This window comes from Synchiropus splendidus, chromosome 19, assembly GCF_027744825.2.
Source record: "Synchiropus splendidus isolate RoL2022-P1 chromosome 19, RoL_Sspl_1.0, whole genome shotgun sequence".
Lineage (NCBI taxonomy): Eukaryota > Metazoa > Chordata > Actinopteri > Syngnathiformes > Callionymidae > Synchiropus > Synchiropus splendidus.
In genome coordinates this window covers 12265414-12281088 of record NC_071352.1, presented here as the reverse complement: position 1 = coordinate 12281088, position 15675 = coordinate 12265414, and the positions used below count along the sequence as shown (strand labels likewise).

Here is a 15675-nt window from a genome sequence, read left to right as displayed (position 1 = left end):
TTGTCCACCTGTTGGGCACATACTGAGAGTTGCTTTAACAGCAGCGCTTGGTACAAAAGACAGGGACCACAGTTACCGAAGCAACCAAGGGTTAATCACAATAGGCGTGTGTTTCATGTTCAGTGGAGATTTTTCTTGACATAACAGAAAACACAAGATATTTTCAGCTACTTTGTCGCCTTGTCCGTGACTTGGCTCTGTCTCAGTTAAGATTGCTCACCATCCCTCGTAAGATCCACCTCCAGTTCTCCCTCCGCCTCAGAGCATATGCTGAAGAGTTGGCCTGCAGACCCACCACCATGTGTTCCAAACACTGGAGCTGTGCTGAGGACCATGTGGTGAGAAAAATGAGAATGACGTCAATATATCTGTAATATTAGACAGGCAAAGCAGTTCATTAGCATGTAGCTCCAAGGATCTTCACTAAGGTAATAAGGCTGATGGTTCCTTGACATGCCCATATGGTGCTTCATCCAATGGCTGCTTTAACCTTGGTGTCCGTTCCATGACAATCTTCTCCAGACCTCATCGCTGGTTCCTTTATATTAGAACTGGAACACACTCAAAGCTGTTTTCCTTTTGAGCGCTTCATGGGCGGCTTCTTACCATGAAGCTGTCATCCCCATCATGTAAACTCTTTGGCAGGATTTGGACCAAAGGATCTGCTCTGGGCTCAGGTTGGTGGTGGTGATCTATGCTCGGGTGGAAAGTCTCAATCCTCTTCCGTTTCCCAATCCCAGGCTGCGTTCACTGGCTATGGATCTGGAGGTGCAGTTTGTCTCCCTCCTGAACAGTGGTTGCATGCTATCCAGGAGCTTCTCAGAGCATGGTGTTGGTGGATATCTTCTTGTCCGTGTGTTCCAGGCATTTCAGCACCTTGTTGAGGCACCAGGTGTCTTGACTTGGGTATAACTTCAACCCACTACTGTCAGGTGCTGCTGTTTTCTTCAACTAATAATTCACCCATTTTAACTGTCATTTTTGGACCCATTCAAGGAGCACTTGGGTGCTTTAAATTCCCATTTAACAATATTGTCAAATGACTTTTCCCTCTCAATATAAATGTGCGTAATTTTACGCACCCAATTTTGCAGCTGTACTGTACCAGCACTGTTAGCTGTAAGCTCTCTTCATCAAGTGGAGGAACATTTGATTGTCAAAAAGGTCACCGCTGACCTTTTACAGTGCTGACCCGTGTCTCATAATGAACGGAGCTGCCGACTGAATATCCGGGTAATTAAGTGGAGACTGACATTCAACAGTTAACAAAGATCTTTCGCCTCAAGACGTTGAGGCTTTGAGTTAAAACCCCTGCGAGACCTTCATATGCCTCCACAGACATGCAGCAGGTTGTCAGGCGAACATCCCTTTAAAGCAGGGTGAAGACAGAGCAGTTGGGATTTAATGCAGACACGGATCCCGGAGAGACTGTTGTGGCCTCTGAGGATGGACACAGACAGAAGTCGGGTTTGAGAAGAGGAAAGCGGAATGGTGCGGAGGCCCAGACAGAAGAAAGATGAGAGAGAGATGGTAAAGGAAGTGTCCGGTTTCACTGTAGACCTTGGTGCTGTGTATTGAAAGTTAACAATTGTTTTTCTCAATGGGGGACACTAATAAAACGTCCAGTTGAAAGTCAATTCAATTTGTTTTTTGGTGAATGCAACGTCATCTTGTGTGGTTTAAAGGGCTTAAAGGTGAAAGGACTCACAAGATAAGTATAGGTGGAGGAGGATGATGGGAAATTCCAAAAGGCTTATGGTTGAAAAGTTTGCTATCAAACATACTGAGTGATGGAAAACGCTGAAATAAAAGAAAACAATTATTATAACTTGAAATTGGCTTCTTCAAATGACCCCCTTCTTCTCTCTCTCTGATGGAGAAAACACAAGCGCATGGTTGAAGGTAAATAAACAGTGAAGAGCTGCACATCGTTCTGTGAAATGCCTAAATGTGTTGACAAATCATTCCTTCTGAACCATTAGAAGAGACTTAGAAAGTGGCAAAGCACGACGCTTCAAAGTGGGGAGAAAAAAAAAACTCCTCCCTCTCCTTCTTCCTCTTCATCTTCTCTTCCCAAGTCAACAATGTACTTTTCAAAAATAAACAAAACGGTCGACACATTTAAAGCCATTGAAATGTGAAACCAATTTGCGGCTCACAAACATCACACTTTATGTGTCACGTTCTCAAACATCATAGAGGCACCGATAAACACTTACCCCAATTAACACACACAACCATTGTCAACGCCCACTTCCTTTCACACTCGTGTCTTGTGAGAGTATTTATATGATCATCTCTTGCCAAAGAGAAAATGAAGCATAGGAGTTGTCACCAGTGACACAAAGTGCTGCTTCTCATGCTGCCATGATGAAGCAAATCTATCTTTTCCACCTGTCATTGGTTTGACTGGTACTTTTGTCACTGGAACAGCTCCACTCCATGTTTTATTCACCTCCGGAGGGTCACAAATACACCTGTGGAAGTCACAGTTTGACCTGTAGAATTCATGTTGGAATGAGATCGACAGCATTATTATGAATAGGTGTAAGATTTATATAATTTCTCACTACATTCCACACCTTTTCCAGTTCAGATGAAGGTGGCAAAGGTCATCCTCACCACAAAGAACACATTCACTGACCAAGGTTGGGTTAGAAATATTCACTGAACACTCTGTAAACAGCATCATATAGTGAGGAAAAGTACTTCAATATCTATGCTCCAACAAATCATTGGCGGCTACATTGAGCTTAAAGCTATCTGTGTTTAGCTTCAAAACACATACCTTCACCACAGACTCACAGCACAGGAGACATTATAGTCTCTTATATGCTAGTTGGTCGAGGGACAAAAGATTGATCGCTGATGTTTGGCGGTGATGACATTAACACGCAATGTTAGTGTTTGGTGCAATGTATTTGGGCCGCTAAAAATGACTTGGTGGACCGGCTTTGGTCTCCGGGCCTGCAGTTTGGCACCAATTGCTCCCAGTTTTCTCCCACACGAACAATGCCACCTCCTCCAAACAGCCTTAGTTACATTTTCATGGCAGTGAAACTCATAACTGGAGCATGGTTTGATAGGTGCAAACATCACTGGCTGCATTTTTGTTAGTACATGCTAACACAACATAAATAATAGATAATGTAAAACCTTTCTTGCTGCTATACTTTTTTACTGATCATCTGATTTGCAAGATCAAAAATTGCAAATAAAATAAAAATAATAATAAATCAATGGAAAAAATGAAAAAAAGAAATCTCAGTTTTTTCCAAATACCAAGTCACCAAAATCATTTGAGGCATGCCCAAAGTCAATCTGAAAGATATCCTCATAGATCTTCCTGCAATAAAACCATGACCTTGTAAACTGCCCTGGCAGTTTAAAAAAGTATTAAGTGTAATACCAATTCTGTCGTTCCAAAAGAACACCGAGACATTCTCGGGCTGCCGTGATCCTCCTGGACTTGGGAGTAATGTAGATACACCTGTAATGTCCTTTTTTACTTTCCATTCCAATATTTTGTTCCACATTGTCTCTAACCGAAATTGCTTTGGTCCATCACTGGAGCAAATGATCACTTGGCTCAGTCTCAGGACGACATGTTCTCATCCAAGTTTCAAATGGATGGAATCATAAACTATTCAAAGCTTAATGTATGTGACGGTATGCTGAAGCCAGAACTGCTGCATGCAGCGGCTTCACTGTCTGCACAGAGGAGAGGTTCAACCCAATGCTCCTGACGGTTTCTGCTTTAACTGCGGCTCATGTGCGGGTCACACTGGTGCAGTCAAAGGTGGCTGAACGCTTCAGAAGAGACGGCTGAGATGACCATCCTGGGAACTGCTCCTAACACTCCAGCAGAAGCTGCTTTTGTTGCATGAAGAAGTGTTTCTTCCACTGCTGCGTCTCCACAAAGAAATGGCTGCTGTCACATCTCATTGATTTCCAATGGGAATGAGCTGTATTGACCGAGGAGCGCTGCACCCACACACACCCACACGCTCGCGTCTCCACGGCCAAACCTGAGATAATTGGCATGTGCGGCTAAAGTCTAGTTTATTAATAAACCCCGTGTGGTGATGTGATAATTGGCTCTGGTTGGTGGAAGGAGCTACAAGGCTTGCCCACGACTGAGGCAGGGCTGCTGCTGGTGGGCAGAGCTGTCACTCAGGTTGGATCCTCGGGGAGAAAAAGAAGAGATATCATACAGATATTTCCTCCACTTCTACCTCACTCTCTCTAGTGAATTCAACTCAATACTCCAAGATCTGCTGCTGAAAGGTTTGTGAGCTGGCTTTGACTACATATGTATCATTTTTTGAAAATTGTTCCAGTTGTTTTCAATCATTAAAAGCTTGTTTCTGTGATCGGCCCATGAGGCTTCATGAAACAGTGTCATCATTATCAGAGTCCACTAGGTGGCACGCTCTAATTCTTGGATGGGAACAACCATGACAATGAATTCATTTTGAAATGGAGAGCGCCACCTGCTGCGCTCTGAAAATGAAGACACTGTTTCATGAAGCCTCAGAAGCCAATTCGCCCAATGCCATTGGTCGTGGTCCATGTTTTTTTTATAGCTATTTTTCTTGAAGCTGTTTGAGCTTTGGTTTGTCATGTGACTTCTTGCCATCGTGCTGCAGCCTCAGAACTTGAGGGCGGTCAGTTTGATTTGAACTTGAGGCAACTCTTTCACAGAATCTGGGTGGAGTTTATGCTGCATGGATGTCCTCCAGGGATCCTCCACAGACCAGATACATAGTCTGTAAGTAGTCATTTTTCCCCTACACATCTCCCGCTGGTCTGTGGGGCCAAGTAGTTACGGAATATAATGGATCATATTCACGACTGAAGCCAAAAAAACTCAGGTTTTTCATTCTCAAATTCCTGTCTTGGGAGGTTTCTGAATTGCCATCGATAATCTCCACAAACAGCTTCTAAAACAAGGTCATCCTTGTGGATCACATTTGTCTTATAAATAAACAAACCGACGATAAGCATTAGCTCTTCTGGGCCGCATGATGTGAATAGGCGGGCTGGGTTTGGCCCCCAGGTCTGAGGTTTGGTATACACATGAGGGAGCAGAAGATAGACCTTTATATCTGTCTATTCCAACAGTTCCACCGTAGGTAGCAAAACAGAGAGGAATATTGATCAAGTCTTTCTAACTAACTGAATGTCAGATTTACATGTCTCATGTCTTCACGAAAGAAGTGTGCACACACACACACACACACACACATATGCACTGCAGGGCGTTGCCATAGGAACCAGGGTATTTAATGGTCATGTTCCTGAGCTGATGCTGCAGGGGGTGAGAGGCAAAAAAGTGTGTTTGCGTGTGCGTGTGTGAACAATGTTGAACCCGCCAAGACTCGTAGAATAATATTCCACAGCACCGTCTCACCAAAACACTCATTTTTCTAATGGTATTAGAGGAAGATCCAGCGGATGGCGTGAGACCTGCCTCCCTCTCTGCCCCTCATGGAATGATGAATAAATGATCTTTAATGCAACGCGCTTGCTGTGTGTGTTTGTGCCGTGGAGTGATGAAATATTACTGGGAATTACAAATAATTAAATCACAGCTCCGCAGCGCCTATAGACGGCTCTAAGTGTCTGAAGGCTCCAGGGTCCTTTTTACATCTGACATTTATCATCCATGCATTTTTGCCTCATGCGGGAAGCTAAAAATATCTCAGCTATTTAAAGTTTGTCTTGAACTTGTGTGACCTCACTGTACTGAAGCTTCTGCGCAGTGGAAGCCAAACAATGGAAGGAATAAAATGAGCAGCCACAAGTGAGAACTTTTGTGGCCCCTCTTTGTGGAAATGCTGAAGGGATTTTTCTGGCTCCTATGTGAGATCAACATGGGATCTTTGCTTGTTATGAGTCCACTGGTGAGGAGTTACAGGCTTGGCGAACTGGGAGGAGGCACTGGATAAAACAGGAAACACTTGAAATGCATATGAAATTGTAGCTCTAAAATTAAATCCCCTCAAAGTTAACCCATTTAAACACATTATACATTGTTAACATTGAAAACAAAATGGTTTTACTGTCCCAAGGTATTCCACAGAGGGGAAGAACAGACTCCGAGAAATAAGAAATGAGATGTAAATTAAAAAAAAAAGAGGCTGAAAAGTGCTAATCACAAAGCACTTTGTGAATTGAAAAGTGCTCCGGGAAACGTTACAGAAATAATGTTTTTTTATTGTTAGAATTTGGGACACAGGAGAAAACAACTTCAAACAAGAAATGAACGGATAGGAAGAGGGTCCTTCACAAACATACACAGAACATACAACAAAAACACTCCTAGCAAACACAGTCGAGAGAGTTCAAGACCCATGAAGTTAGATTTATTTAACTTCATGGATCTTGAACCCATGAAGAATCCAATTGGCCAGTGTATGTTTTTGGTCTGTGGGAGTAAACCTGAGTGCCCAGAGGGGGCCCACAGGTCCCAAGTTCACCCCATGACTGGCTTTTCTGACTCACACACACATACATTATCCTCGTGATGAATTCAGTGCTGGCGCGTGAGGAGCTGTCAGACTGTGCTGAGCCCACCAGCTCCAGGTTTGGCGCTTTGCTTCAGGGCAGTCTGACCCAGCAGCACTTGCCCACCACCTCTTTTTATCATATTTGCAGCGTTGCGCATTAGAGGAGATGGTTTGTCCTAAAGCAATGGCCAGTCTCCGACACACAAGCTGAGTATTATGGTGTATGACAATGTAATTCACTACTTCTACCAACAAACTTTCCTCTGTGTTTTTTATTTGTATTTATTTTATTTGTATTTGTTTTCAGCTTGCTGCCGTCTCACTATGTCTCTGTAAAGAAGTGAATGTGGGAAGAGAATTACCTGCAGGTCATTTAAATATAGTTTACTGGTCACCACCCGCTTCATCCGGGTGTCAGCTTTGCCCACACTCTGTCAGCAGGCTGCGCCAGAGGAGACAACCCTCCCAGTTTAATTGCAGAGCTGGGAGTGTGCTCCCTGACAGGGGTGAGAAGGGGGAGACGTGAGAAAAAGAGGAGGGGGGGGAGTGAACGTAAACTTAATTAGTGTTTGTCTGCCATCGTAGCGCTTCATCAGTGTCTCTGGTTGACTGTATCGCCGCGCAACATCAGCACACTTTTCCTGTCCAGTCAACACGAGGCCTTTGTCAACACCTGACGCAACTTATGGATCAGAAGATTCTCCAATAACTTGAGTCACTTGGTGATAAGAACGAAGGATGATAGTCACTGATCTGCTAACAAAAATATCCATTAGAAATGTACATTTTTATGGATGTTTTTTTTTTTTAAATAAATACCTGCTCAATGATGTTATTCTAAAAGAATAAACGTTGGTTGACTTTATATTTATGCGCATGTGTGAGGAAGAAACTGGACCCCAAATGTATGCTGACAGAACTACAACAAAGTTCTGCAATTTACTACAGAAGTCCAAAATACAGAATCACAGTGCAAACATACTAGGAGATCAAATATTTCCAACCTCCAAAAATGCTCATGAGGTCCAAGGTGTTCTCCAAAATAAAACAGAACCAAGGAAATAGAAGATCTGAAGCACCCAAACAAACACAGAACATACAACAAAAACACTCGCAAACAGAATCCAGGGTTCAAGACCCATGACGTTAGATTTATTTATTTTATTTTATGTCCTATTTTCAACAATTTTATTTTTCTTCAGTTAAAAATGTCTGTATTTAATGTAATTGCACGCATGCTATATGACCAACTTAATTTTTTTTGCCTCTTTTTTTTGGCCCTCATTATGAAAAATATATTCAGGCAGATTTATTTAAAAATAATCATAATAATGATGATGATAAACTCCTGGCAATAGCAGAAGTTTAGCACCTGTAAAGCAGGCTCAAGCAGACGTGTGGTGAGCTGATGGTGTCTGAAGTTATAAAGATCATCTTGAACATCAGTGATTCTTGAACTATAAATGAGCATAACTGAATTTTTTCCCCGGTTCACAGGCAGAAACCGAAACTTGCGATGTGACTCATTCTTTAGAAAGAGTAAAAATAAAACAAGTGGGTGGATACTTTTTACATCCCGGTTGAAACAACCAATTACAAAAGCGCAGAATGTCCCCAGATGTGTGTGTGTGCATCTGGTTGATCCTCACTTGCGGGGACCAATTCTTGAGAAAACACGATCCTTATGAGGACCTTACGTCCATTTGACCGTCCGAGCCTCAATTTGAGGATGAAGGCGCGTGTGTGTGTGTGTGTGTGTGTGTGTGTGTGTTTAAGCATATCCATCCTAGTGAGGTCCCATTTCGGGGAAAAGCATGGTGGCGATGAGAAGCCTCATATTGTCCCCACATGGATAGCTCTTCAGCATGGGAGACTTCCTGACTCTTCGAGAGGATCATTGTGTTCATGACAATTTATATTAGTTTATCATAACATGTTCTAGTTGTCCAACTTTTCCAAACATCAGCACGTAATAGAAGAAGCCATTCCACACCTGAGTGACGTCTTCAGGTTGAGCTCGCCCTCTTGCTTCTCCACTGGCGTCTGAGGGAGTCAGAGGAGAAGTGACTGTGTTCTTGTGCGACCTCATTTATTTATCTTTATCTTTATTCTGCTGTTTAGTTTATGCAGTAAATCACTGCCCTAATTTTGGACTGTTTTGAGGGACGCTCCCTCGACAAGCTTCTCCCCTGCAGCCGCAACACCAGAACAGGTAGTTAACATTTTTATTCTGGCCACTGTGCCTCGGGGCAGAAAATCTCATTACACTCCCATCTCTCCGCTCGGGGAGCACCCACCCCCCCCTCGAACGCCTGCATCTGTGCCGAGGGCCCCCGCTGCTTCCTCCGCCAGACCTGCCGTCCAAGTTCTGGACAGAACTGTCAGCACACACCAACTAAATCTCAGAATTTCACACTCGCTCTGTCACATTAGTGGCTTCCACGCTCTGGTTTATGGTCGAGACTTGAGCCTGGAACTGCTTCAAGTATATGCATAGAAAGTTGGGGGTGGGGAGCGGGCGCTCACTTTGACAGGAAAACAATGACAGGTGAGCACTGAAAGAGGAGGCGAGCTGAGACACTGGGGTCTTCTTTGTTTGTGACAACTTCAGTGTAGTTTTTTTTTTAAAAAGAGCTGAGCCAGGAGGCAAAAACTCTCCCCCAGATGATGCCTTCTCGCACTTAGTTCTGGAGTCTGTGGGAGCAAAACCTCCCTCTCAGCAACACGGTCAGCAGCCAATTAACAAGGTGAGATCCTGAGATGTCATCTGGGACCTTGGGACCAGGACACGAGACATGTGACAAGTGACAACTTCACAGTCCTGGTGATCATTTGGGAACTAATAGATGAGTATGAAGGTGTTTTCAGAGCTCACTGGTGAATCAGAGGGGTGAGGAGTCACCACAGCTGCTCTCAGAAAACCTGTCTGAATGGGTCTCACCAATAAGAAGGCTGGCATTCAATGGAGTCATATATTCAAACTATAAACCATTAATTATAGTGTAATATAATGTAATACACTTTTATTCGCATTTCACTAGTACATCTTATATTCGCTAGAGGGCAGTAGCATACAGTCATAGAGTCGGCAACAGTTTTTGTTTCCCATCTCTTAAAATACATTGGAATTGAAAGTGGATTTTGAAATGAGTGAGACACGTCCAGAAAATATAAAAGAAGTGTATTTAGAATTTATTATGACGACACAACCAACCAACATTTTTTGCTTATTTTTTTTTAATAATGTAGTTTCATAATTACGTAGAATAATCTCATTGTCACGACTTGATTTTTATTTATTTATTTAATTTTAAAAATATATGCTTTTTCGTTTTATTTTATTATCGTTTTAAATTATTTTATTTCGGCCTTGAATCAGATTCAGAATCAGAATTTAATTTATTGCCATGGTGAGTGTGATGATTTGGAATAAAGTGCTGTCATGAAAATAAAATAAAATAACAAAGGCTGATGACAAATTCAACAGTCTGACGGCCGATGTTCCTGTGTTGGGAGCCTCTGGTCTGAACTGACCACTGCCTCCTGAATCAGTTCTATTGTCCTGGGAAAGATGGGCCCCTGAACTCAAAAAGGTGAAGAACCCCTGGTTTAGAAGAGGCAGCCAGGACAGCAGAAGAATGTCAATGCACACATGACATGAGGACGCAGATGCTCCATCCTGAATCAATAGGCAATGAGTGGAAATAGTTGCAGGGGTTTGGAGGAGATTACAGACCTGAGAGAGCAGGGGAGGGAAATAAATCTCTGATAAAACAATAGGGATCAAGAGTTCAAGTGGGAAGACCGAGCAGATATGAGTGTTTGCCCGTCATCTCCATGGTGATGGTAATATTGACTCGGCTCTCACAGCAGAGCGACAAGTGTGTGTCTGAAGGGGAAGAGCGATGTCTATTATTAGATCAGCAAATGGCATGAAACAGAGTGAATTAATGCTCGAAGGAGGACTGGAATTTTAGCCGCACATGAAACACTCGGGTGTTTATTTTGACCCTTGGCTGCTGGAATAGATACAGTTCTATATCCAGTCACTTTCACTAGCTGCAGTTGTTGATAGCTCCAGTGGAATGCCGCTTTTAAAAGCCTCAACCCACCAGTGTTACGTCATTTAAATGTTCCGTTGTTGTTATGGATGTAAAAAAAAAACAAGTGTGTCTGTGTGAAAAACAAGACCGTTCATATTTAATAATTACAATGATACTAAGATGTAAATGTGTCATGTTATTTGAAGTTAAGTGGTCAGGAAACCACTTTAGTGGGCAACTGTCATGAATAAAAATAAAAATAAAAATAAAAATAAAAATAAAAATAAAAATAAAAATAAAAATAAAAATAAAAATATTTTTCATTTGAAACTGTAAGTGTGACTTTTGAATGTTCAAATGCTTTTTGGATGTTCAAATGTTAATGAAGCAGCAGACCAAGAGATGAACCGAAGCTCTGTTTTATTATGAAAAATAAATATCTCGGAACATATTTGACATCATCACATTTCAACATCATCACTGGGGACTGATCTGATATGTCTATTTTTGTCACGTTCTCACACTCATTCACATCACAGCTCCGCTGAGTCTCGCGCACATTCGACGTCCTCCTTCCTGTCTCTTCTCTTTGCAGCCTTGTCGGACTCCGAGAGTCTTCCAGCATTTAAATATGATGGTTGCTACTATTTTAAGTCACACTGTGAAGAACTGCCAACATCAGATGGATGTTCTCGCTATTTAGCCCAGATGGCGCTACAGAGCTATTCTGTAAATAGTGGATGATGAACGTCGAAAGACAAGAAAAACAACAAGAGCTCACGGTCCTCTTCAGCCTCTCTGGGCCTCCTGTGACATGGAGCGCCCGAGAAATTTGGGAGCCTTGGCGAACTCCATGAGCGTGGGCTTGAGAGGAGGAAGGTCTTTGGTGATCTCGTCCACCGTCCTCTTGGTGGGACAGATTCCGTCTGCAGGCTGGAACGGCTGCAGGTCCTCCTCGGCGTGCGGCTCGCCCCGTCCCAGCCTCACTCCCAGCTCTGCAGGGGTGAAGATGGGCAGCGGGAGGCTGCTTCTCTTGGGCAGCAGCTGGTGTTCCATCACTCCGCTCTCCAAGGTTCCCACTCTGAAGACTCCAGAGGGGCAGGTCTGGATCAGAGAGCGGCACCACCACTGGCGGGCCAGAGTCTCCCTCCGTGAGTCGTCGTTCATCATCATCGCCTGCCTGGAATTCAGACAAGTCCAGCATGAATGTGGTGAAACGGGAAGGAAAGTCGAAGCTCTCACCTGTCTTCAGGTCGAGACTTGACACTGATGCTGGTCCAGTCTGCCGTGTAGCTCTCCCTCTGAGCCTTGTTCTCCTCCCTGATACTGCAGGCCAGCTCAGCTCCCACCACCACTCCGTTACACTTCTCCACAACGGTGCAGAACGGCATCTTGTCCACCTGTCTGTTCAGCGCTGTGCTCTCTTTGTACCGCCTGCCTGGGCCGGTTCTGGCTCTTATAGATGTTCTGTTGCTATTTCTGACTGGTGTTGTCACCGCACAATGACTCTGCAGCGACATCTGACACCTGCTTGTACACTGTGTATCATTCCTGCCTGCTGGAAGTGAGCCTGGGTGGAGGAATCCAGCTGAAAATCCCCTGATTCCCAGGTTGAACATGTGGGATCAGCTGAGATCTTAGCACTCTTAGGTGAGCTTTGACACACGTGGACACACATAAACAAAAGGCCTGACCTTTAGAGACCAGAAGATGATAACACGACAAGGGTCTTCTTGAGCTTCATCTTGATAACATGTCACTTGCAGAGCTGTTTGCTCATGCTATAAAACGTGCACAGACATTCACCAAGAGAGGATGTGGAAACAAACATGAAGTTTGGGGTGTCAAGAGCTCAGAGGACGAAATGTAGAGGGATTTATTTAGCAGTTTATTTAACATGCGAGAACAAGTGAATTGCTTCGAACTGTAAAAGAGATTAAAAGAGATTTTTTTCCTTTTTTTTTTTTGCTCACAGTGGAGGGAACTCAGCCAACCTTGGAAAAATTGATACAGATATCAGTTAAATGTCAGCATGACAAATTACATAATTAAATATTTGCTTTTGATAAATGTAAATAAAAGTGACAGGATGTGAGATTATGTCATTTTGCTCCACATGTACTTGGAAAATCTTAGGGCTGAGAATGAGAGATTAAAATGTGAGAAATCACATCAATTAATAAAAAAAAATGTGAGAATAAATAAGGACAAATAAAAGGAAATTATAGTGTAAATATTGATAAAAATATATTTAAAATTATTTCTCTTCATTTTTCCTTATTTATTTGCATATTAATTTGGGAATTATGGCACATATACCATACAATATAGGACATGACATAAGTGTGAACCAGCAGAACCAGAAGTCACGGTTTGATTTTGTCCTCTGTATTGCTGTTATTAATAATTTCTATTTTCATTTTCCTGCCTACTTCATTTGCATACTGACAGCGAAATGTCAAAATAAATAAAAGACAAAAACTGGAAAAATGAAATGAATAAGAAGCACAATGTATAAATGCATTAATAAATACATGTTCAAATAGCAAAATGTATTAATAAATAGATTAAAAAAATCAAAATCAAAATGCATAAATAAATATATTTGTATATAAACAGAAATAGCTCCATTGCTTGACAAAAAAAAAATCAGATATCATTTATTTTGGCATTTTTACATGTATTTATTGACTTATACATGTATTTATTTATTTATAAATATGTAATTTATCATGCTTCATAACTTTGGGCAGTTTTTAGTCATAACATCTCAGGTGCCATCACCCATTATCCACCCCAATTCTGAGGGTTTTTTGCATTATGTGGACTTTAAGGTTCAACTTAAATCTTTAACAGCCACATTGGCTTCCACTGTAGCAACAGGTCAGGTGCTAAGATCCAGCACTTCCATGCGCTCGCTCTCCTGAGCTGAGCGTCCACCTTTAGATGCCACCATAAGAGTTACGAGAAGATCTCATTGTGCAGTGTAAACAGATTGATATCCTGAAGACACATGGTGCCGCAGACACACACACAGCACACACGCACACTCACAGTTGTCAGCTGGTGTGATGTTACCACCAGGCCCACTGTGACTCATCCATCCACATCAGGCTCTGCCATAATCCAATATTAAATATCACACGCAGCTGAAGACTCCTATCAGTTCATTTCATTCTTACAATCAATCCTGTCGTCGGATCAGTCAAGCGCTGTGCTGCTATTTTGGTCTGAATTCAGAATCAATTTCATAGTTTCTCTCTTTATTCTGGTCCAATATCTTCCCCTTCAGCTGGTGTCAAATGTCGATTTCATGTCGGCGGCAGGGTGACGCATGTAAAGTATTGCTCCGCAAAGTGTCAAAGAAAGATCCATGAGGTCACTCTCCTGCCATGCTGCGACGCCATGGCAACCATGATATACCGCTTTAGCATCCAATACGTTCCCTACTGAAATCATATCTGGGTTTAAACAGCAAAGTAAGAAGCCGTCGGGTTATTTCCTGGACTCAACACTGACTCAGTTACAGTTCATATGTGAGGAGTCCATCGCCTGACTTTTGGGCTGGAGGCAGAGTGTGAGACATTATATGTCGGGGTACTCAAGCTAGAAGCAGATGGGATGAATGGGTTCTCTATTATATGATGTTATTACAGTTATATTACCATTGAAGCTTGAAGGATATGAAACTGAGCAGGTACAGATCCTACAAATATTTGCCTTTCATTGAAAGTACGTTCGAAATACTGGCAGTATATATATATATATATATATATATATATATATATATATATATATATATATATATATATATATATATATATATCAGAGTTGTCTGCCTCCCTTGCGGACAACTCTGCAAGGGAGGCAGACTGGAATGAATGAATGAACACTCATGACGGTACGAAGGGAGGCTGCCATTGTCTGTGTGATAACAGATGAATAGGCAGTTTGTAAACATTCCATCATGAAGAGCACATTCCACAAACATGACCCCATGACTTTCTCATGACTCGAAGGATGCATTCTAAAGTAAAGGAATTTTCCAGAACAACGTTATTCCGTCGTGAGGGCAGTTGATCTACCGCTACACTTGAGACCAGACCTACATTTTCCTTTGCTTCATATACAGTAGCACCGATGGTAAAGAATGAATTGTATTGTACTATGAATTTGAGAAGTGACACAACGAAACTGTCAGGAATTTTTTGGTTAGTTTTTTCAAGTAAACAATGAAAAAAAAAAATGTATTTGTTTGTGTCTCTAAAATACAGCCACATTTTTGAAACACACAAACATTTTTCATTTGAGTGTCTGAACACTTTTTTTTTCCACCAATGTATTACAAGAAGAAAACAATAAATATAATATATTGGAAAATATTATATTGTGTACTAGAAATATACTTTGTTAATTCATGAAAAATTACCAGGGACACGATGCTACAACATGGAAATCATGAAGCAAGAGATTGGTGGATATATATATTGTATTATATATGTACTGGTATGAATTCCAGGCTATTCAACACACCTGTGTATATGCACCCACTTTATTTCATGAGAGAAAAAGATGCTAATGGGACAAGGAACAGATGACGCCATTTTCTGAAAAACCATCTGGATCTAGGATCCATGTAACAGTTACTTTGTTTCTCTGCGAGTGTCAAGACAATACGATTTCATTTTGACCATCATTGCTGTCAAATTCTATCTATTAAAATTCTATTATTCTATCTAACCTCATGCAGTAGATCAGATTAGAAAGTTGCTAAACCAAGGAAATGCTGTTTAAAATGGTTTGTCATTTGATTTGGTTGTCAGGCTTGTCAGGGATGAATCATAGTTGTTCTCAGATGTTTAACTTTCAGACGTACAACAGCAATAAAAGAGCTCAAACTGAGAGCATTGTAGTTCACCCGGAGCTGATACTGAGTCCACAAGTACCTGGGTAGCAACTCCAGCAGAAGCCAAACAAAGACGCTACTATGAGTTGGGTTTGCTGCTGCTATTCTGCATCTCATGTTGCAGAGGATAATTTCCTGAGTGAAAACCTTGCTCGTACAGTATCGGTGATAAGTTCTGTCACGATGATCTCCCACTTGAACAAACCCCGTCCAC

General features: G+C 41.9%; 1 protein-coding gene across 1 annotated transcript; it reads right to left on the bottom strand.

The window, feature by feature from the left end:
* Positions 1-10958: 10958 nt before the first annotated feature.
* Positions 10959-12331, bottom strand: tcap (titin-cap (telethonin)). The gene is made up of 2 exons (XM_053852385.1): positions 11798-12331; positions 10959-11735 (listed from the first exon to the last, which is right to left on the bottom strand). The coding sequence occupies exons 1-2, from the start codon at positions 12172-12174 to the stop codon at positions 11345-11347; spliced, it is 768 nt and encodes a 255-aa protein (XP_053708360.1). The 5' UTR covers positions 12175-12331; the 3' UTR covers positions 10959-11344.
* Between the last annotated feature and the right edge of the window lie 3344 nt (positions 12332-15675).

What these genes read in the sequence shown, in the direction of transcription:
- tcap (XM_053852385.1), bottom strand. Translation starts at nt 12,174, where the DNA reads ATGTTCAACCTGGGAATCAGGGGATTTTCAGCTGGATTCCTCCACCCA. An exon ending in AAGTCTCGACCTGAAGACAG is followed by an intron (nt 11,736 to 11,797) that starts GTGAGAGCTTCG and finishes TCTGAATTCCAG; the next exon opens with GCAGGCGATGATGATGAACG.